This window comes from Mustela erminea, chromosome 11 (assembly GCF_009829155.1).
Source record: "Mustela erminea isolate mMusErm1 chromosome 11, mMusErm1.Pri, whole genome shotgun sequence".
NCBI lineage: Eukaryota > Metazoa > Chordata > Mammalia > Carnivora > Mustelidae > Mustela > Mustela erminea.
Genome location: NC_045624.1, coordinates 4,410,544 through 4,434,444, shown reverse-complemented (window position 1 = coordinate 4,434,444; position 23,901 = coordinate 4,410,544). Strand labels below are relative to the sequence as shown.

Genomic DNA, 23,901 nt, shown 5'->3' with positions numbered 1-23,901 from the left:
AAAGGTGCTCCAGGCACTGTCGAGGAGAGCAATAGGTCTTGAGATGGAGTGAGGTGCAGGGAGGGGACCTAGTTAGGATGATTCGGGACAACTTCCTGAGAAGGTGACATTCCAGCCGAGATTTAAAGCAGAAGGAGCCAGGCCCCGGAAACGAGGTCAGGTTCACGGTAAGTCAGTTAAAAATAGCCCCCAACCTCTCCAGCGGCGGCATTAAACCTCCACGCAAGGCGGCCTCGCCGCCAGCAGTAAAGATGGCGGGCGGGCGGCTGGGCGGGGCGGGGCGTGCCCGCGGCCTGATTGGCCGGCGGCGCAGCGTCACGTGGGCGGCCGCCGAGCATCCGGGCCCCCGGTGGCGGCGCTGCGGAGGCTCCCGGGAGCGGGCGGCGCGGCGAGCGGACGGCGGCGGCGGCGCCTCCCCGGCCGCCCGCGTGGGCCAAGCGGCACGCGCGCCGAGCATGGCGGGCTCCCTGCCTCCCTGCGTGGTGGACTGCGGCACCGGGTAAGAGCCGCCGGCGCCCGCCCGGCTCCCGCGCGGCCCGCCCCTGCCCCGGCGCCGAGCACCTGCTCCGCGGCCCGCCCCGGCTCACCTGGCGGCCGCGCGACGCCCCGCCGCGGGCCCCGGCCCGGCTCCCGGCCGCCACCTGTGCGCCCCGCCCCCGCCTCCGGGCCCCGGGGCCACGCGCGGCGGCCGCTCACCTTGAAGGGCGCCGGTCGCGGCCGCCGCGCGCGCGCCTGGCCTCCCTGCACCCCTGCTGGCGCTCCGGGCCTCGCACCTGCGGCCGCGCCCCTACCTGGGCCCCCGCTGCATGTCACTGGTCGTCGCGATCCCGGGCCGCTGGCCGGGGACGGGTTCACGTCGCTCCGCCCGCGCACACCCTCGCGCGGCCGCTCCGCGCTCGGGGCGCCGGTGGCTCGCGGGGGCCGGGCGCTCGCCCCGGTGCGCGCCCCTCGCCGTGTCGCTGGGGAACCAACGTGGCAAAGGCTCCGTTTTGAGAAACAAAGTCTGGATTTGGGGCGGCCTCTGTGCGGCAGTTTGTTTTCTCCCTTCCCCTGTCTCCGCTTTGGTCGAGGGTTTCTTCCGAGGTGGCTGGGGCGCGCGGAAGGGACCTCGGAGAGCCTCCCGCACTGGGCGGCCCGAGCCTGGCCGGGCGGGGCAGCGCGTCCCCGGGCCGCGGGCCGCGAGTTCGGGCGCCGCCGCGGGGGACGGAGTCGAGTCGCGTCCAGACTTCCCGACGCGGGCTGTTCGGTGTGTTTGTCGGAGTGTCCGCGGCGCGCACCCTGGCCTTGGTTCTCGCGGGTGGGAGAGCGCGCTGGGCTCGGTGTCCCTGGCAACCGGGCGGGGGCGTCGCCTTCAGCGGGTGACAGTGCCTCTCCCGCGGAGCCGCTTTCCTTTTGCGGCTGGAGCCCCTGGCCCCGGTTCCAGGCTGGCAGGAGCAGCCTCTCGGCTTGGGCCGATTCTTTCTGAAATAAGTACCCGAAGTTTCGCGGCCCGTGATTGTGGAAGCGGCCCTGCGACCCCGAACGCGAGCCCGAGTCGGACTTGCCGTGCCCCGCCCCCCGTTGCTGGACGCGCGCCTTCCCTTCTCCCGCGGTGGGGCGTTCATCCCAGGCCCCCGAGGTCTGGCTGTGTCATGAAGGCAGCGGGTCAGTGGAGCTTTTCCACCTGTGCGCGTGAAATTTCGGCTTTTGTATTTTTGGCCTTGTAACCTACGGAAATCGAGAGCATCTCTTGGTACTGGCATTAAAGTAATGCCCCCCGAGTTTGTCCTACCTCTGATATTGGTCAGCTGGGGCCTTACTCATCATTCTTGCTATAAATGTCTAAGCCGTGGTGCTGACCTTTTGAGGTAAGCGGTAAATGCAGCTTGGGGATGGAACTTCAGCGTATCATCGTGTGATGACCCCAGGTCCGTGCAGTTGTCTTTTGTCTGTTGCAGGCTTGGGCAGTCTGTTGTAGACAGGGGCAGGGACTCGTCCTTCTAGGTTTCACACGGACATACTCTGTCCTGGAAGCGACTGTGATTTACCATGGATTCCCAGGATCCGGAATACGGGCAGGAGGAACAGCCTCGGAGGGCTTAAATTCACCGGAGCGTATCAGTAGTTCTTATATTTCCCAGAGAGCGGAAATTGTTCTTGACTTTTAGGTCAAAATAGGACCCGAAAAAGGGTAAAATGCCCATAAAAATAAGGACAAAGGAAAAAGACCTAAGTAGTCATCCTAAACTGTAGACCAGTGGTCACTGTGGTTGGGCCCCACATTTGACCTTAGTCTGCCTGTCGGACAAAATTATTACTCATTGTCAGTTACTGCAATTCTTGTCATCAAGAAGGAAGAGAAATACCCTTCTAGGGTGAAAAAGCTTTTTCCTAGTACTAAATTCTAAAAGAAAAATTCATGTGGAGCTACACATAATGAACAGGAGTGATTTAGTAGACAGTGTACCAAATACTACTTTCTATGGTAAATAAAATTCATCCTGGTAGCCGTGCATCCTCCTCTCATAATTCCTGAGACCAGCTCAGCACCAGTGTGTATGGGGGGGATGGGTAATGCCGACCTAGGTACCTCTTTCATCCAAAGATAAAGCTTATTTTATATAAAGGGATTACAGCATTGCCTTGTTTTCGGAGAATATTCTACAAATTCTAGTCGCACTTCTCCTGCCCTTTTTTTTTTTTTTTTTTTAAAGATTTTATATATTTATTTGACAGAGAGATCACAAGTAGGCAGAGAGGAGGAAGCAGGCTCCCTGCTAAGCAGAGAACTGGATTCGAGGCTTGATCTCAGGACCCTGAGATCATGGCCTGAGCTGAAGACAGGGGCCTAACCCACTGAGCCACCCAGGCGTGCCCCCTCTTTTGGTATTTTTTTTTTAAAAGTCTGTTTTTTTTTTTTTTAAAGTTATCTTTATACCCATTACAGGGCTTGAACCCACAATCCCGAGATCAAGAGTTGCACGCTGCACTGACTGAGCCAGCCAGGTGCCCCTTTTCTTGCATTTTAAAACTTACTTCGAAAAAATTTCAGATCAACTGAAAAACTGCAAGCAGAGTACCAAAAAACACTACCCCCCCCTTATTTTTTTTTTTTTTTAAATTTTGTGGGGGAGGGAGGGAGAGAGAGAGAGGAGCAGGTGTGGAGGGAGTGCAGAGCGAGAATCTTAAGCAGACTCCACACCCAACGTGGAGCCCGGTGTGGCACTGATCTCACAAGCCTGAGATCATGAAGTCAGCTGAAATCCAGAGCCGGATGCTTACCTGATGAGCACCCAGGCACCCCTCCCTCTACTGTATATTTTTCATCCATTTTCACCAGCTATTAACATTTGCTTTATCATTCTCTGTATAACCTATACATATTATTTTTCTGCACTGTTTGAGAGTGAGTTGCAGATATTGTGCCCTTTTATACCAGAATAATTCAGTGCATACTAAGAGGGACTTCTGTATAATCAGAGACCAATGATCTAAAGTAAAAAGGCCTGACTTTGATGCAGTGGCGCTCTCTGATGTGCTGTCTGGATTCCCACGAGCGGGCCGTGTGTGCTGTGGATTCTTCTTCCTCTCCCTCGTCCAGCACTGCGCCTGTCTTTCAAGTCTCATCCAACGGGGCCAGGTCCTTAGCCTTGTTCTGATTTTCAGGACCTGAGATTTTTGGGAGCCAGTTGCTATGTATATTGTCCCCCGTGTTTCCCCATGACAGATTCGGGGTATGCATTTTTGTCAGGAATATTGCAGAAGCAACACCAGTCCTTTTCAGTGCATCGCACCAGAATCTCCCCAGCCCCAGCATTCCTGAGATCTAACCGACATGTGACATTGTATGAATTTAAAGTATATGGCATTCTGATCTGATATATTTATGTATTGCAAAATGATTACCACCATAGATTCAGCTCACACCTCCCTCCCATCACATAGTTGACATTTCTTTTCCATGGTGAGAATGATTAAGTTCTAGTCTCTTAGCAACTTTCAGGTTTATTATACAGTGTTACTGACTATAGTCGCTGCACTGTACAGGAGAGCCCTCCAGTCGGATGGCTTCAAGTAGTGATACCTCCTTAAGTTCACTGGGCTATTTGGATAGGCAGATGTCCCCTAAATTCCCCCATTGCATCTTTGGTTTTTTCCTGTGTAATTAGTGTCATTTATGGAGAGAGATTTTGAGATTATGTAAATACCTGTTCTTCCTTAAACTTTCACCCATTAGTCTTCATATCTGTTGGTGATTTTTGCCTCATTGATAATTGTACTGATGATGACCTGATTGTGATTACTAATACTCGGTGTTATGTCTACATTTATTAGCGAATGTTTTACTATGAGGGCACACTTTCCCATAGTTTTCATCTACTTATCATTTGTGTGGATTATTTTATTCAAAAGGTCATTCTTATGATATTAAATGGGTTATTATCTGTTGTTGGCATTATTTGTTTTGATGCTTAAACTGTTTGAGATTTGACCAATAAAAGCCCATTCAAACTGTTTTCTGGTGTTCTTTAGACATGTCCCTATCTTTTTTTTTTTTTTTTTTTTTTTGAGCCTGTTGCTATTACCAATAGAGACTGCAATGATCGTCTTGCCTGTGCATGCCTCTTTTTGTATTTTTTGCTGGGTATCTCTGGGATAGATTTCTAGGAGTGGGATTTCTGGGTTAGAGAGTAACTGTATATGTAGTTTTGCTAGTCGGTGTGAAATCCCACTCAGCAGTGTGTATCCTCACCAGCAATGTATGAAACTGCCTGTGTCTTACAGACTCACTAACAAAATACATTGTCAATTTTTTTTAATTTTTACCAATCTAGAGGGTAAGAAATGATAATATAGTTTTAATTTGCATTTCTTATGTGGGAATAAGGGCATCTTTTCATTTGGTTAAGAGACATTTACATTTCTGTATTGTGTCTCATCGTTTCTCTAGCCCATTTTTCTGTGTGTTTTTGGTCTTGTGTTTCTTTGATTTTGGAAATATTAGGGTGTGTTGGAGGTCCACAGACTGCTCCTGGCTTCAGCGATCTGCTAGGAGCAATTCCAGGACTGTAGTGAAAAAGTACAAAGCAGAATCAGCCAAGGGAAAAGGCACATGAAGCAGAGTCAGGAGGAAACCGCAAGTTTCCAGAGTCCTCTCTCCCTGGAGCTACACAGACGTGCTCCGGCAGCCTCCGGTTCTGACAGCACACCAAGGAGGCTCGTTAAAGACTCGGTGGCCAGCGTTGTTGAGGCTGGCCACGGCACCCCTGCCGTACACATACCAAATTGCAGAGCCCCAGAGGGAAGGCAGATAGGTGTTCAGCGTAAACTACTGTTAGTGTGGTGAGGTCCAGTGAATGCCATTGGGGGAATGGCAAGAGCCCTCCTGAGCCCACAGTTCCCAGATGCCAGCTGGGTGGCCAAACCTACCAGCAGGGTTTCTAGAGAGCAGTCTTGGGCCGGTGAACTCTTTTCTGCACTTTGGGGCGTTAGCTCTTTAGGGTGGAAGTCACAAATACATGTTTCCTGTTAAAGAACTGAGATATTTTGCTGATTTTTTTCTTATTAATTTAATTGACAGAGACACAGTGAGAGAGGGAACACAGCAGGGGGAGTGGGAGAGGGAGAAGCAGGCTTCCTGCTGAGCAGGGAGCCCGATGTAGGACTCGATGCCAGGACCCCGGGATCATGACCCGAGTCGGCGGTAGATGCTCAATGACTCAGCCACCCAGATGCCCTCAAAGGTTTCTTAAAGTAATCAAATTTATTTATTTTTTCCTTATTGTTTCTAGATTTTGAGTTAGAGTTAAGAAAGTCCCCCCACCGCCCCATTTCTAGGTTATATGGTGATTTTTTTCTAATGGTTTCATCCCTTCCCTCCCCTCCCCATTTAAATCTTACTCCATTTGGAATGTGTCCTGGGATCTGGTATGAGGAAAGGACCCAGTTGGAACTACTACTGTCTTTTTTCCTTCTGCCTGTCCCATTTGTTGCAGCATCATTTATGGAAAAAAAAACCCAAAAAACAAAACCCCGTGCTTGGAGATTCTGTCTTTATCATGTACTAAATTTGTCAGTGCAATTGTGTTTATTTCTAGACCTTGTTTCGAGTTGCCTCAATCTATTTAAGCATAAGCCACCGCCACCACAGAGTTTTAATTACTGAGGCTCTAGAATGATTTCATACCTGGTGGGGCTGGCCTCGCCTGCACATCCTTTCTGTTTTTAGGGCTTTCTGCTAAGTTTTTGCTTCTGGTTCCTCCAAATGAACTTGCAGTCAGCTTCTCTAGTTCCACAGGGAGAATGCCTGATGGCATTTTGATTTGGATTCTATTAAATTTATAAGTTAATTTAATGAGGACCATCATCTTTGTGAAGGTGAGTCCCCCCATGGAAGAACAGGGCATCTCTTTCCATTAGATCAAGTCTGTTTTGTGCCTTTTAGGAACACTGTGTTTCCCCCAGGTAGATTTCTTGTTAATTTTATACCTCAGTATGTGATTTCTGTTTTGCTCTCATAAATGGTGTCTTCTTGTTCTTTATGTTTTCTGTTTTTCTTCAATACATTAAGGCTCTTAGTTTCTTTTTTTTTTTTAAGATTTATTTTTATTTGTTTGACAGAGAGAGATCACAAGTAGGCAGAGCAGCAGGCAGAGAGAGAGGAAGGGAAGCAGGCTCCCCACCAAGCAGAGAGCCCAATGTGGGGCTCGATCCTAGGACCCTGGGATCCTGACCTGACCTGAAGGCAGAGGCTTAACCCACTGCATCACCCAGCCGCCCCAAGGCTCTTAGTTTTTTTGCGCCAATATTGTAAACTGCTACTTTGCAAAATAGGTTGTATTTATTTAGGTTGTATAAATTTTTTTACTCTTAGGTTGTATAAATTTTTTCCCTTGATCTTAAGGGTTTTCCAGATACAAAATCTTTGGCAATTAGACAGGGTTTACCCCTTCTTTTCTATTGGTAGGGACTCTATTTGCCTTTTTTTTTTGGACACACTGCAGTGACCATTACCTCCAAAATAATGTTAAATAGGAATGGAGTTAGTGGGCATTATTCTTTTGTTCTTACTTTAGTGGGGAACTTCTGGTGTTTTTAAAATAAGATGCTGACCTATGGAATGGGAGAAGATATTCACAAATAACAGATTGGATAAAAATCTACGAAGAACTTACCAAATTCAACACCCAAAAAACGAAAATTCAGTCAGGAAATGGTTAGAGGACATGAACAGACATTTCTCCAAAGACGACAAACTTACGGGCTTACAGACATGAAAAAATTCTCCATATCACTCAGCATCAGGGAAATACAGACCAAACCCACAATGAGGTACCAACTCACACCAGTCAGAACAGCTAAAAATTAACGAGTCAGAAAATAACAGGTGTTGGTGAGGATGTGGAGAAAGGGGAGCCTCCTACACTGTTGGTGGGAACGCAAGCTGGTGCAGCCACTCTGGAAAACAGCATGGAGGTTCCTCAAAAAGTAAAAAATAGAGCTACCCTATGACCCAGCAATCGCACTACTAGATATTGAATACGAAGGATACAAAAATAGTGATCTGAAGGGGCACATGCACCCCAATGTTTATAGCAGCAGTGGCCACACTGTGGAGAAAGCCGAGACGTCCATCAACAGATGAAAGGAAAAAGGAGATGTGATGTATATCTACAATGGATATTCCTCAGCCATCAAAAAAGAATGAACTCTTGCCATTTGTAACTATGTGGATAGAAGTAGAGGGTATTATGCTAAGTGAAATAAGTCAGGAAAGACAACCATATGATTTCGCTCATGTGGAATTTAAGAAACAAAACAGATGAGCATAGGCGAAGGGAAGGAAAAATAAAATTAACTCAGAGAGGCAGACAAAACCATGAGAGACTCTTAACTCTAGGAAACAAACTGAGAGCTGCTGGAGGGGAGGGGGGTGGGGGGCGGGGTCACTGGGTGACAGCATGAAGGAGGGCACGTGATGTGATGAGCTACATCACATGCTCATCTACATGCTACCGATGAATCACTGACCTCTACCTCTGAAGCTCATGATACACTGTATGTTAACAAAGTTGAATTTTTTTTAAAAGATTTTAATTTATTTATTTATTATTTATTTGACAGACAGGTCACAAGTAGGCAGAGAGGCAGGCAGAGAGAGAGGAAGGCAAGCAGGCTTGCTCTTGAGCAGAGAGCCCGATGCGGGGCTTGATCTCAGGACCCTGTTATTTTTCTGTTTTTTTGACTCATTTATGTTGCTTTTATCTTTATTTTTTCTCTGGCTTTCCTTTGTTCTTGTCTTTTTTTTTTGAATTAGATGTTAAATTCATTTTTATTTTTTCCTTTAATTGAGGGGAATGAATACTACAGAATTTTGGTGGTTATGTCCTAAGCTGTATGTATCCCTTAGATTTAGATACATTTTTTTTCCTTATAATTTTAAAGAAATTTCTGTATTTTTATTTTGAGTTCCCCTGTAACTAGTATTTCTATACTAGCATGTTTTAAAATTTTTAGGTATAAGGGCCTGTTTATTTTTTTGGTTTTTGTTTTTAATTTCTAGTGTTGTTGCAGTATTGCTCAGAGAGTGCTGTTAGCTTTATTTCTCTTATCTGGGCTTCATGGCGTCTTAGACGTGGTCCGTTTTGTGCAGGTCCTACTTGTATGTGAAGATCTGTTCTCTGTCTTTGGGTTCAGAGTTCGACATGAGCTGCTTTACTCATGACGGTATTTCGGTCTTCCCGTTTTTTATCTCCACTTACTCCATGTTGGACTGAGCGTGTAGTGTTGAGTCTTCTGTCATTATTTCCCGCTGCTTTGTGAAAGGCGCTGCTGCTTCCTGGAGCGCCTCCCCCAGCTGTTGCTGTCCCGTGGTGCCGGCGTCCTGTTTCTGGCCTCCTGAAAGCCGAGATCTGCTTTGTCAGAAGGTAAAAGGATGGTCAAAAATGTACCGAACAAAGGCAAACCAGCGGAATGCAAGAGTATGATTTAAACGTGATGTCACAAGTTTTGATAAAAATTTTGATTTCATAAGAGTAATATGCACACTAATTAAGAGTCAAATAGTGCTCAGAGGCCAATGTGCAAACATGTGGGGTGCTGTCCTGCCTGCTGTTCTCTGTCTTTGCCCAGAAGCAACTACTTTCAGGTTTAATCTGTGTCTTCCAGCATTTATGGATGTCCATGTTTCTAAGTAATAGGCACATGGATCTATTTTTTGATTACCAATTTTTCACATTATCTGTTAATTTACTGTTGTTAGATGATGGTGTCTCTCATTCTGCCTTTGCCCTGTTTCTCCTTCCCTGTTCTCCCAATAGAGAGATATTATTACATTTTCCACTTAATTTGTGATCAGCATTTATACTGTTAGGCCTATGCAAGTATATGTCCTCATTTATGAAAGTATACTACAAGTATTTTTGTCTCTTACATTTTGTTTTTATGGAAGTTAATGATTGCCTTTTTTGTTTTCTTGGTATCCACTGCTAATTATTTTCCATATTTTTTTTTTTAAGATTTTATTTATTTGTCAGAAAGAGAGGGAGAGAGAGCGAGCACAGGCAGACAGAATGGCAGGCAGAGGCAGAGGGAGAAGCAGGCTCCCCGCCGAGCAAGGAGCCCGATGTGGGACTCGACCCCAGGACGCTGGTATCATCACCTGAGCCGAAGGCAGCTGCTTAACGAACTGAGCCACCCAGGCGTCCCAATTTTCCATATTTTTAAGTAGCCAGCTTCTCAGTACAGCTTTCCACAAGGCTAATCCCATTACAGATCCTACCAGAGTCTGTTTTTGGAGACCTCCCCTTTGCAAACCTCTGTCCTTCTCTCTGGGTGGTTGCCTCCCAGGCCTGCCACATAGCCTGGGACTTTCCTTATAACCTTCTAGGCCTTTCCTTTGCCTTTCTCCTGGATTGAGTGTGTTTTCTGAGTCCATTCCTTCTTGCTGTCTGCTTTCCTCCCTGCTCATAGTCCTCCCAGCTTTGGGGGGCAGGGATGGTGACCTAGCAGTGCAGGGGTTTGTGGTGAGTGCCTTTGCTGTGCCTGGGTCCTGAGTCTCATTTCCGCCCATCTGTGCACGTTTGTCATCCTGGTGTCTCCTGCCATCAGTCCAGGGGTTCATGAACCTCTCTCCTGTGTGTCTGTTCCGTGTCTTCTTTTTTGGTTTTCTCCTTTGTTTTGGTGGAGGGTATCCTTCAGTAGCTTTCTCAGAAAGAACGTGTGGGAGGTGAATTTTTAAAATGTCTTGCTTTTCTGAAATGTTTTTTCTCTAATCCCTCACTTGGTTGATTGTTAGGGTGTAGTCTTCGGTGTTGGAAATAATTTACCTTCAGAATTTTTAAGACACTGATTCTTTGTTTTCTTGCTTCTGATTTTGCTGCTGAGAAGTCTGAAGACTTTGTGCCTTTGACTCCCCATTCTCCTTTTTGGGAGATTTTAGGATTTCTACTTGGTCACTGGTTTCTGAAATTTCACAATGATGTGCCTTGAAGTAGGTTTGTTTTCCTCTGTGCTGGGCATTTTGTGAGTTCCTGCAGTCTGGAAATGAGCATCTTTGAGTTCTGGGTAATACGTTTAGATTATTTCTTCCTCCACTGTGTGTGCATCTTTCTCTCTGTCTGTCCTGTGCTCACGTGCATGCCCTGGCTGAGACTCCTGTGGTTTCTGTGTAGAATTCTTGGGCTGACTCTCTGACTTTCTTGTCTCTCTCGTTTTCCATCATCCGGTCCTGCTTCCTTGCTTCTAGGGTACGCCTCGCCTTGTCTTCTTACCCTTCTCTTCAGTGTTTTCAATTCTGCTCTTATTTTCAATTTCCAAAATTCTTTGTGTTTTCTAAATGTTCTTTTACTAATAGCCTCTCATTTTGTTTTTTGGATGTGGTGTCTTCTCATAGGGTATTGAGGATCGTGGTTTTCTTGGTGGTTGTGCAGGTTTCTCCCCAAGTAGGTTTTGTTTCTTCTGAGTTGGTTTTTGATTTGCGTGCTCTCACTCTATTTGGTGATGGAGGCTTTCCTCAGATGTTGGTAATTCCTGGCTGCCTGCTCATGATGAGAAGTCAAAAAAATAAAGTGAGCATTGGACTCTCAATGTGTAGATTTGCTTATTGATTTTGAGCTTCTCAAAGGGTGATACTGGCAGGTTGTTTTTTGGGGAGTCTCCTGGGATTTAGGATCTGTTGATCTTTCTTTTTGAGCTGCTCATCTCCCCAGAGATTCTGCTGGGGATCCTCTGCTTGGTGGGCTGGGCCTGGGTGCTGGTGTTCTGCGGGAGGACAGGAAGAGAGAGGAGGGCGTGGGAGAGGGTTTCTGAGCATCCGCGTTTACTGTGGATGCAGGCCAGAGGGCCGTTGGTGTCGGGATGGTGCTGGCTTCACCTGTGCCCAGTGACTCCGGGGCCAGAGACCTTTAGCTTTACCACCTCCAAAGAGTCAGCTTCTGGAGAATGCTGGGGTCAGGGGGGAGCTGTGGCCCCCAGCATGTGGGCGGGGAATCTCACCCGGTTTGGGCCCGTTGGTCTTACTTCCAGAGGCTCCTCTGCAGCTGTCTATTTCTGGAGCCTTTAAGGATGCAGGCGTGTGTGCTGGGCTGGCTCTCAGCTTTGGCCTCTGCCTGTTTTCCTCTCCCAAAGCCGGTTACCCCGATCCTCAGCTCCTCCGAACCAAACCTTTGTTACTGGCGCCTCTTCTTTTCTTCCTGTGGTTGTGGTTTAACACAGCTTAAAAAAAACCATTTTGCTTTGATTTTAGTGGGGCTTTGGGACAGAGTAAAATAATTATATTATATATTTAGTCTACCATTTTAACCTAGAAGTTAGAGTTCACTTTATAGTGATCAAAATGCACAAAAAGACCATACCTCATGGTCTTATATTTACCAAACACAGATCAAAAAATGCTGCTTATAGAAGGACAAATGGAGAAGTATATTCAGTAAAGGCAAATTCACAGATCACATAGACAAAGAAAGAAAGGTATTGGATTTAGAGAAAATAACGAGTAAATAAATGTGAAGTTATATATTAAACTCTTCGTCCTGGAAACAGAGACTACCCTTTTCTGTTCAGTAGCCCAAGGAATGTTTGAAGCGCTCGATCGTGTTATTAGTTTACAGTATACAATGCAGAGAGGGTGTGTATTATTTAGAAACGGTAACTGAGATCTGGGGATAGTTTTAGTTTTATCAGAACCATAGTCTAAGGCCGTTGCAATCACTTTTTTTTTTTTTTTTTTAACTGAAAACCTCAGGAAGGAGTAGAGCTGTTTTGGCTGAAGTTTGGGGTATAAGACTGGACCTCATAAGGGGTCTCAGTGGAAAGAACCTCCCTACAGGGTACAGTTTGAAAAACACTGTTCTAGGATGTGACATTTCCACTTTTAAACATAGATTAATTGAGCTTAAGTTGTCACCTTCTGCTCTAGACACATGGTTGTAGGAGGAATTTTAACTATATATAAATATGTTGAGTTGACAGTAGTCAGATTAATTCTCTTGACGGCAGAATTGAAAAGTCTGTGTGTTACTGCTGTGGAAAAATAGTGGCGTTTACCAGAAGAGTGAAAGAATCTTTGCACCAGGGCTGTTTAAAATGTTTGGGGCAAATGAGGATATATTGTATTTACAGGAGGAGACTTTGGAAGGACACGTAAGAATAGGAAGCGGTGGAAGGCAGAAGTGGGGTGCACGGGGCAGGATGGGGAGTGAGACTTCTTCATGGATACCTTTTTATGGTGTTTTCAAGTCTGGACAATGAGGACAGACTTGTGTACAAGGCTGAGTGGTAACTATGGGTATTGCCTTATACAGCTCCTCATTCTATTGCTGTGTGAGAAGGGGTCTCAAGCCAGGGGACGTATGGAAGTAGCCTTGAGTTTGAGAATGTGGCGTAGTTTACATTTTCTTGAGAATGATGCCTACCTTTACTATGCTGGCTATCCTTTTGGAAGAGAACGTTCAAACAAACAAAAATCAAGGGCTTTTAACATCAGAATTGTTGGTCTTGATTCCTTATGTACCCACCTGGGAAAATTTGATTGACATAGCTCTTCCCATTTGGATGAAAAGATATACATAGACCTGGAAGAGAAATAATATGAAATTTTAATACAGCGAGGGACTTTCAAAATTGAAATGAGACAGGAAGTTATTTAGGAAGATAATTGGTAGATATGATCATCTCAACTGTCAACGGTTGTCTGCCAGGAAATGTATAACTGGGAAAAATTGGTGATGTGTATAGGAGCAAGGATTCATATCCTTGGAACGTAAGGATTTGCACAAATTGGTAAAGTACTAAAACTCTAGTAGAAAATTTTCTAAGGGTATTATGTGGAAAAATAAAGATAGCTCAAATGCTCAAATAACATTTAAAAAAAGATTATTTATTAGAGATGTGCGTGTGTGTGCAGGAGGGGCAAGAGGGAGAGAAATTCAAGCAGACTCTGCCTGGAGTGTGGGCTGTCGCAGGGAATCGATCTTACAACCCTGAAATCATGATCTGAGTTGAAATCAAGAGTCAGGTACTCAACCAACTGGGCTGCCCAGGAGCCCCTCAAAATGATCAAATAATGGATCCTTTTACTTTTTGAATTAGGAAATATTTCCTGGAAATGGTAATATTTAATATTTCCTGGAAATCATACTGTTTAACATTAGGTAGGGATTATTGTTATTTATCTTTTACAGATGAAGCAGCTGATGTACGCGGGGTTCATTTACTTGCCCGAAGTCCTAGTGCTGTGTTTTGGACCCAGTGTTGCAAGTCCCATGAAACTCCCTCACATCACAAACATGGGCTGTTTCAGAGTGCATATTGCCATCTGTGTATGGAGTAACGTCAGTCTCCATTTTCGATGGCTGTAGAGCATTTTATGGAATTATTATGATTTATTTAGTACATCCTGTGTTGATGCATTTGGGTGTTTCCAGTTTTTTGTTGTTGTTTTGCTATTACAATGCTGCAGTGAACGTTTTTTGTTCTTTTCTTTGCCTACGTCTTAAAGTGCTTCTGTGGGGTAGATTCCCAGAAATGTGCTGTGTGGACAATAGGGGATACGCATTTAAAATTCTGATAGAGAATGTGGAACTTCCGTGTATAATGACTCCCCGGCCTTTCACTGCCGCCCGTGTGTACTCCCTACCACCTTCGTCAGTACTGGCTGAGGCTGAATGGTCTTGGAATCAATTTGTAGGTGAATTTAATGCCATTTGACATTTCTTAAAAAAACAGTACTCTTCCTGTGTAAGAGTAAGGCCTGGCTCAGTTTATTTGCTGGCTTGTGTATGGAGAGTTCCTCGCACACGCCTCTCCCCACGTCTGCGTCGCTCTGTGTGTCGGGGTAGCGTAGTCTTGAAGGCAGTGTGACCCCGTGTTGTTGCCATTGTGATCGGGATCTTTTCAACCAGTGTGGATTCTCACTTCTCGTCAGGTTTTTGTCTGTGTATTTAGTAACTGGCCATCTCACTGAATTTCTCATTTCGTTTACTTTTCTACTTGGTTTCCTTAGGAAGTCCGGGTCTGCAATTCTCATTTACAAATACATTTTGTCTCCTCCTTCCCAATGTTACTCGTTTTATTTAGTCATTTGTGATTCGTGTTATCTAATGATTTCTAAGCATACTATCAGAACCCTGGGGTTGGGACGGAAGATGCTAAAGATTCAGGAATCTGGGGATTCCCGCCAGTGATTCTGGGACAGTACTGAGAGTATATATTTTTGATGTTTCCGTGGTGATCTGTTCAGAAGGTTTGGTGCAGATTTTCTGGAAGCCTACCCAGATGATCTTCAACCTGCCTTTCAGAGAAAGTAGGCCATGTTGCAATTAAAAAAATCAATTTGAAATCCCGTTTCTAATAGGTAAACGTGTGGAGCAGTATTTTGAGGACTGGGGCCGTGCTTTTCTCCTTCCGGTCTTAGGATCCTCGTGGTACGCCTGCTCCATGCTGCTAGCTGGGAAACTGACTGGGAGAGAAAAAAAATGCCTCTTTGTTTTCATAAATGGTGTCTTGAACACGGTCCTTATTTAATAGTTGTGTTTTATGTGTTGATTTTTTTTTTGGTTCTGCTCTTCATATAGTTGTAAAATTGCCTCTAAGGGGGCTTCCAGGCTAGCACTGGATTGTCGTCCTGGGAGAGGCTTATAGGGTGAGTGCTTGTTAGGCCACATTTACGCTGTTACATTTAATATGTTCTCATTGAAGTTTGGTATGAGCCTCGGTTGATGAAGATGTTATTAAAATAAATCTTGTTAAACATTCATTACATTGTGATTATTCAAAGAACGAAACCTCAAGTGTATTTGATGCTCTGTAAGGAGTAGCAAAATCTAAAGATACTGAGTTACCTTAAGTAATCTGAGTAATTTGTACTTTTGCTACTGTTTTTAATGGTTTCAGTTTGGGTAGGGGAGTTCATTGTAATTTGTTTATACATAAAAACATTCCTATGTCTTTTTTTTTTTTTAAAGATTTTATTTATTTAGTTGACAGAGATCACAAGGAGGCAGAGAGGCAGGCAGGGAGAGAAAGGGAAGCAGGCTCCCTGCCGAGCAGAGAGCCCGATGCGGGGCTCGATCTGAGGACCCTGGGATCATGACCTGAGCCGAAGGCAGAGGCTTAACCCACTGAGCCACCCAGGCGCCCCAAAACATTCATGTGTCTTAATATTAGTTTGCCTCAGTGATGAAAATCGTTGTTTGCTTAATTTTATTGATGCTCCATTACCCGTGTGACGGATGACAGAAGGCCACCCTTGAGGGCTGTCTGTCCAAGAGAGTGCTGTGCTTGCGGGATCCCAGCATTCCAGCAGCTGCTGGCTAGTGGCCCGTGGTGATGGCATCATCAGTTGAATTTTGGAGCTGTGGATTTAAGCGTGCCCCAGCCCATTTCTGCAGGCACATTTTGCTGCTCTGGACTGTAGTTCATGACCGCAGGGTATAGGACACAGTTGCGGAAGGAGAGCTGATATCTGCAGGGTTTACCATTTGCATTTTATTTCTCCCACCGCGCAAGGTGTTTGTCTCTGGCCTATAGAGTCACGTACAGCAGAAAGACTGAACACAGCCACAGACCATACTATGTGTGTGTTTTCTGAGATTTTTGAAATTTTAAATTAGGAAATTTTTCAAACGTACAGAAAAATAACAATAGTGAAAAAGTAAAACCTATAGATAGCATGTTCTAACGCTTTCTCTGTTTCCCTATTTATATATAAAACGCACCCTAGGAAATAGGTTGTATTATTATCCCCATTTTACAGATGGAGAAACTGAGGTACAGATAGGTATGGTAACTTGCCCAAAGCCACACATTTGGCGAATAACGGAGCTGGGACTTGAACCCGAGCAGTCTCGTGCCGGAGTGTGTGGTCATAACCAGCACAACACACGCTTCACTTTCAGAAATAACACAGAATAGTAGATAGAAATGATACTTAGCACCTAATCTTAATAAGTGTTAATATTTTACTGTATTTGTTTCAGGTTTTTCTTTTCCTTTGTTGAAAATAATCTCATCACAGAGGCAAGTGCTTTCTCACCTATAAATGAAGGATTTTGCTAGATGGTGGGTCTGGCTTTTTGTGGCCCATCACCTTGCATTTCTGACTTTCAGCATCCCCCTTTCCAACACTGCTCCTTTGCCCAGCAGTTGGACAGCAGTGACCTTTCCTTACACGGCTAAGAACTCACTGGGCAGATCTTGCTGGAGTGCTTGCTGCGTCCCAGGCGCGGTGCCGGGGCGGGGCTGCAGTCAGGAAGGACTACGTTCTGTCATCGTGTGGCTTGAAATCCATCAGTGTGGGCAGGCAGAGATTCTTGAAGCTCGAGATGCCTATTTTTTTGGGGGGGTGGGTGGGTGGGTGATGTGGCCTTTTAAATAACACAATCTTAAATTTGAGGATTTTAGTGATTTCTGACCTGCTTGCTAGGCTTCTTGAGCCTTGGGTCAGAAATTCAGTTCGTTTGTATTGATTGTCTGAAATATACTTCCAGAATGGTGGTTGAATTGGGAATTTTTAGAAGTTCAGGATATGTTGTCTGTCTTCTGGAAAGTCCCCGGCTCGCTCTGGGTTGACTTTGAAACCTTCCTCTGGGTCTGGTGAGCCCTGGCATGGGGTCCACTTTGTTTGTGTGTCTGGTTATTTGTGGAACTTGGGGGGCCCTCAGGTGGGTCTCGGAAACTTCTTTTGGGGCCTGGTGGCTTTCAGAGCCCAGCCTCACCTGGGTCCTTGTGGCACCAAGACGTCAGATCCCTGGAGACTGAGCAGTAAGGCGTGATTTAAAGGGAGCTCACTTGCCGTTTTTGGCTCACCAAAGCTTATTCATTCACGGTGTGTTCAGAAATAGTAAAATTAGCATATGGTAAAATACATTGAAAAATCATAAAATTAATTTATTAGAATTTGGAATGTACTACTACATCAAAAAATTTTAGTATCGAGCGTCTTAAAATAATTTATAAAAAGGAATGAATTAATAAAGTCACTTTCAACACTGTTGGGGAGTTTTTTTCTTCATTACGAGCCTTACTGTAGAACGTTGGCTCACTTGTCCAGACTTTACTGTTCATTACCGTAGGCCTAATAAGAAAGGAAGAGCTGATGAGTCTTTTTGGTTTTCAATTTTTTATTTCCAGCAGATGGTTCTCAGTGGTGGTCCCCCCCACCACTTTTTTTTTTTTTTTTAATTTAAGGGATTAGCAAATGCTTTTGGAACAGATAGTAGTATTTTGGCATTTGTTTTAGTTAAGACTTTTGGAATCCATCACACAGAGGATCTTGACAGAAAATGGGCTCCTTCGGAAATGAGATGATAAAGAGATGCTCCTGTCAGATAGTCTCAGGAGGTGGCAGTAGCTGTTTCTAGACATATGCCATGACATTTTAAGAAAATTATATAATCATTTTTACCCCCCCCCCCCAAAGTTCATGAAGTTTGAGAAGTAAGTACACTTCTTATGAGAGCCAGCTCTGGAATTTAGCCTGTATATTCAGATTGGATTTTACCCACCACTGCCCCCCCCACCCCCCACTTCACCAGCTGCTTGGCTTTGGGCAGCTGAATTAGCTCCCCAGCGCCTCAGTGTTCTCATCTGCTAAATAGGGATAATATTTACTTTCTCTACGGGGTTTTTTTTAAAAAGCGAAAGAGTGTAAGGGCACTTGTACGTTGGTGGGGATGCAGAAATGTGGTTTACGTGTGATTGCACGTGTGCAAGCTTGTCCCTGGTAGAAACGAGCACAACGTGTTCTGTTCTAACAACAGCTTGCTTATCTGAAACTAGGGTTTGCTTCTCAGTCATCAGAAGCTTTTTATTTATTTATTTATTTATTTAATTCAAGTGGCCGCTCTGAGGCTTGCTATTTTTGGACTTGGAGAGCTTGTAATAGAAGACGCTAGTGGGATCCAAGGGAGAGTATTATTGTCTAAACCTGTGTTGATGACTTTGTGCTTTTAGGTACACCAAGCTTGGCTACGCAGGCAACACTGAGCCCCAGTTCATTATTCCTTCATGTAAGTACAGCCCACCCTCGCGTTTCTAAAGGATTGGGGTTCTCAACAGTCTGTTTTTCAAGGCGTATTATTTGACCTGTCATCTGCTTTCAGAAGGCTGTTCTGGGGACTGGGGAGGGTTGTAATATTGACACACCTAGTGGCTGAACATTGCTGTGGACTGTCACTGTGGCCTGAGAAACCCCAGCCTTCCGACCCTCAGCTTGTCTCCTGATGAGCCCCTCGTCACTGACACTGGCGTTTCCCCCTGGCTGGTTGGCGGGGGCTTTTCCTTCAATCAAGAATGTCAGAGCTTCTTCGAAGAAGCAGATCTGGTCCTATAAGGTTAATTCGTATCTTAAATGAGTATAGTTTCGTTAACTTGGCAGCTCTGTGGACTAAATATCCATTGTGCTGCACTATTCACTCTACTGAAAGACCTTTTTTAATTTTTTCTTTTTTTCTTTTTTTTAAATGAGAGGCCCCATGACTGTTTCATTGTGTTCAGAGTGTCTGCTTTTGTTTAAATTTTAGTCCATAGAGGATGATCAACTTCAAAGAAGAAATGTTCTCACATTTTGGCAACCGTGTATCCTCCCCACTCTTTGTTCCCCACAGCAGCATCCCAGGTCCGGTCAGTTGTTTATAGGGAAAAATTCTCCTCTGGAAGTATTCAAATTCTGAGTTGTTACTTGGGGATGGTTTACCAGAGTAATGTCTGTCCTTCCAGAATAAAGGGAAACACTGCCTCCTAACTGTAGCTCTTGTAAGATGAGTTGTGATCTTAGAAATTCTGAGTGGTCCGAGGCCAGTGACGTTTTTGTAATGACTGGCCCTTGTGAGCAGTATGGAACAGGGAAAGCTTGGGAGAGCTGGGGACAAGGAGCTTAGCATTTATTCAAGGCAAGACGGAAGCCCTTTTGGGTGCATATCTATGTCCTCAGGTTCCTTGAGCACAGTGGAGTCACCTCATTCTGTTTCCTGGCCGGCAGGATGAAGTTGATCAGGAATTTGACTTCTAGGTTTGAAGTACCATGGTGGGGTGTCTTCAATGAGACGCGTGATTTGTCTGCTGTATCTTTAGTTAAAATTCATAATCTGGTGTCACAGTTTGCTAGGGCTGCCCTTACAAAATACCACAGACTGAATGTCTTTAACAACAGAATGTATTTGATCCCAGAATGGAGTCCAAGATCAAGGTGCGGTCACTGCTGGATTTTGGAGTGGCCGCCCTCCTTGGTCTGCAGATGGCACCTTCTCACCCTGTTCTCACTTGGCCTTTTCTCTGCACTCAGTCCCTGTTGTCTCTTCCTCTTCTTAGAAGGCAACAGTTCAATTAGATTAAGACTCCACCTTATGACCTCATTTAACTTTTATTACCTCCTCCTAGTCCCCATCTCCGAATGCACTAACACTGGGGGTAAGGGGTCCAGCGTAGGAATTTTGAAGGGACACAGTGAAGTCCGTCACAGTTGGCACTTTGTAGGCCAGATGAGTCTTTTGTGAATTTTATCATCACGAGTGCCCCAGAACTTGATTGTTCCATGCTGGACTGATAAATTGGACTTTCTGACTTCTCAGAGCAGATTGGATTTAACCTTGTTAAGTGCCACAGCTCTAAAAGGCTGACCTTGCACCTTTTACTTGAACGCGTTGCCATTTAAAACTGCCCGCAGCGTTCAGCGGGCTGGCCCATTTAACCTGTCATCATTAACAGGGTGGGGAACTGAAGTCACTTATTAGCAGAATTTCATTCGCTGTCAGACTGCAAGGCGGCTCTCACATGGGTGCTGTCAGAACCTTCACAGTAGCAGAAGCTAGAAAGAGCACAGAAATGTTAAAGAGGTGGGAGTAAAAGAACAGGTACATTGTTGGCTGAGTTTGCTGCAAGAGATGGAGAACCCGGGGGGGGGGGGGGCGAGGTGGGAAGGTGTTTGGGCAGAAGCAGGGCTGTTGGGGTAGGTAGAGGCCTCGGTTCCCTTGGGCTGTTGGCTTCACTGCTCGTCTTGTTCTGGGAGTGGAATCATTTTTCTGGCTAGAGAGGCTCCATTCACAAGGTGAAGTTCAAGACCCGGGCTGAAGTGGCACCTGCCGAGAAAAGGTGGCGTTTGTGTGGACGTGTGGTCAGGCTCGCGGATGCTAGTGGACATAGGGGCGGTGGACACAGGGGCGAGGCACACTGGGGCTGTGGAGAACGGACGTGCTCTGATGGTGTAGGAGATCCCAGCCCTGAGCGGAGCGGTGGGGAGCGTGGTTGGAAACGTGCAGGACCACCGGACCATGGGAGACTTGGTTCTCTTAAGGAATTTTAGTTTTATTTTGCATCCAGGAATTTTCAGATTGTTCCTTGAGGGGCTCCCTCAGGCCTGCCCCCTGGACTGGCGAGGTGCTCAGCCCTGAGCCCCGTCCCGCTCTACCAGAGCAGCTCCCCGGGTATCCAGTTTGTTTGTGCTTGTGTGCGCGGGATTTTCCTGATTGTTTGAGTAAAGGTTTTCCCTACCTTTCTTTTGCTTTAAGTTGTCGGAGTATATGAAAATCGCTGAAAAGTTTCCAGCAGAGGAGTGAGTGTGTGCGGAGATCACGGCTCTGGACAGAGGGCGCGGGAGGTGCAGGGAGGGGTCGGGACAAAGGAAGTACATTTCAGACACTCTGCGTCTACAGAGTTGGGGTGTGAAAGTCCTGTGGGCATCGGGTGGTAGGCGTCGTGCTCAGGGGAAGGTCTAGACTGGAGATACACACTGAGCCCAGAGATTTTTTTTTTTTTAAAGATTATTTATTTATTTTTTTGACAGACAGAAATCACAAGTAGGCAGAGAGGCAGGCAGAGGGAGAGGAACAGGCAGGCTCCCTGCTGAGCAGAGAGCCCGATGCCGGGCTTGATCCCAGGACCCTGGGATCATGACCTGAGCTGACGGCAGAAGCTTTAACCCACTGAGCCACCCAGGTGCCCCTATTTTTGTTTTTTTTTTTAAATGAATTTTTATCTCAGCCAGTAATTTTTAGAAGATAATATGGCATAGGCCCATGTGCCCACCACCTGGCATGAACAGATGCTGCCGTGATTGCATCTGGTGCGTACGTAGTAAACACACGCATCAGAGTGGTGCAGCCCTCTTCCTTTTCCCCCAGCCCGCCCCCTTCCCTAGAACTCCCTCCCCTGCCAGGTACTTCCTGTGGCCAGTGTGTTCTACCCTGACCTTCTAGGCACAGAGCTCCTCAGCTGGATGTCGCATTGGTCTGTCCTTTACATGTTTGCAAATGACACCGTACTATGAATTACTTCTGCACTGTCCTTTAAAAAAAAATCCCTCAATAACGTGTTTTTAAGATTTATCGATGTTGATGTAAGAAGTTCTCGGTCAGAGTTCTAGCATTTGAATTTCAACAGTTCTTCTTTTCATTTGGACATTTTCCAGTTTTCTCTAATACGCAGAATGTGCTGTAAACCTCTCTCCACCCACACGTGCCAGCTTCCCAAGAGAAAGTAGCGCACACATCCTGCAGGTGTGCACCTCTTCAGCCTTGCGGCTGTTGCCAGGTGGCTCCTTGGAGTGCTTGTGCTGGTTTAAACTCTCATCACCGGGGCGGAGGGTTTCTGTTTCTGCGCAGCCTTGACAGTAGGTGATGTTGGTAGACTTAAATTTTTGCTGGTCTAATGAATGTGCTTTTTCTCTGATGACTAGTATGGTTGAGCACCTTTGATTGCCTGTTCATCATATCTTTGCCCACTTTTCTTTCTTTCTTTTTTTTTAAAAGATTTTATTTATTTATTTAACAAACAGAGATCACAAGTAGGCAGAGAGGCAGGCAGAAAGAGGGGGGAAGCAGGCTCCCTGCTGAGCAGAGAGCCTGACGCGGGGCTTGATCCCAGGACCCCGAGATCATGACCTGAGCCGAAGGCAGAGGCTTAACCCACTGAGTCACCTAGGCGCCCGCATTTTTTAGTCTTTTTTATGGAGTTTTATATACTCTGAATATTAATTTTTTTGCAAATATTGTCTCCTATTTTATGATATCTGTTTAAATGATTTTTTAAATGGAGAAATTTAAAATTTTGATATGGTTAAAATTTCATTATTTTCCATATAAAATTTGTTTCCATCTTGAAAAATACATTCCTGTTCCAAAGCCATAAAGACTTTCTAAATCTGAATTTTCTTCTGAAAAAATTTTGAGTTTGTTTTTTGAATATGCTGTGAGGTAGTTACTTACTTTCCAAAAGGAAGGACACTTGTCCCAGGGGCATTTATTAAAGAGTGCATTTTAATTTGTCATGCCTTTTTAATCATATTGAGGTACCATATATGCTTGGGAATATTTCTAGTGTTTTTATTTTGTTTCATTTTCAAGCTGTCTAAATACTATTAATTTAGCAAGTGTCTTGATTTCTGGTAGGTGCGGTTTTTCCTCTTTTGTATTTTTCAGAATAACCTTGGCTATTCTTAGGACCTTACTCTTTTTTTTTTTTTTTTTAAAGACTTTATTTATTTAATTGAGAGAGAGTGAGTGAGAGAGAGAAATTGCGAGTGGGCCAGGGGAGAGGCAGAGAAGCAGATCCTCTGCTGAGCAGGGAGCTCAATGTGGGACTCAATCCCAGGACTCCAGGATCATGATCTGAGCTGAAGACAGATGCTCAACCCACTGAGCCACCCAGCACCCTTAGGCCCTTACTCTTTATTATAGATTTTAAAACCAGTTTAAGCTTCATGAAAAATTGTAATGGGATTTGGTTAGAGACACACCTATTTTATAGATTAATTTGGGAAAAATTTGACATCTTTATGAATTGAGTATTTCTGTCAATGAATATGGTATATATTTTTTGTTGTTTATTGATGACTCTCATATTTTCAGTAATGTTTCCTAATAGTCTTCATAAAACTCATACACCTTTTTTGAAAAAAAGATTTATTTATTTTAGAGAGAAAAAATGTGCAAGAGCAGGGGGAGGGTCAGAGGGAGAGGGAAAGAGAATCCCAAGCAGATCCCCTGTTGAGCATAGACCCCCCCACCACCACAAGGAGGCCTGATGCCAGGTCCCTGAGATCATGACCTGAGCTGGAACCAAGAATTGGCCATTTAACTGAGCCACCTTGGTGCCCCAGGCTCATACACCTTTTGCTAGATTTAACTTTAAATATCTTTATGTGTGTGTTGCTGTTGTGAATTTTCTAAAATTACATTTTCTGATTAGTAATTGCTAGCATATAGGAATGCTATTGAGTTTTTTTGTTTTTTATGCCAACAGTCTTACTTCTCTTATTTCTTCTATTAGCTTGCAGATTCTTGTAAGTTTTCTATGCCGACCGTTAACTGCAAATACTAGTTATTTTGTCTCTTTCAATCCCAGTATTTCATATTTTTTTCTTGGTCTTTTGTACTGGCTAGAACTTCTTCCTTGCCACAGTGACTAGAGCTGGGTGTTTCTGTCTTT

General features: G+C 45.0%; 1 protein-coding gene across 3 annotated transcripts in view; it reads left to right on the top strand.

Moving 5' to 3' along the window:
- The first annotated feature begins 370 nt into the window (after window positions 1–370).
- The window catches only part of ACTR3B (actin related protein 3B), a 73,735-nt gene continuing 50,204 nt past the window's right edge, over window positions 371–23,901 (top strand). For 2 of the 3 annotated variants that reach the window (XM_032304552.1, XM_032304551.1), the window contains exons 1-2: window positions 371–499; window positions 18,433–18,488. In XM_032304552.1, coding sequence (XP_032160443.1) covers window positions 456–499; window positions 18,433–18,488 — 100 coding nt within the window. In that variant the 5' untranslated portion in view covers window positions 371–455. The remainder of the gene's footprint in view (window positions 500–18,432; window positions 18,489–23,901) is intronic. The other variant, XM_032304553.1, reaches the window with a different exon arrangement.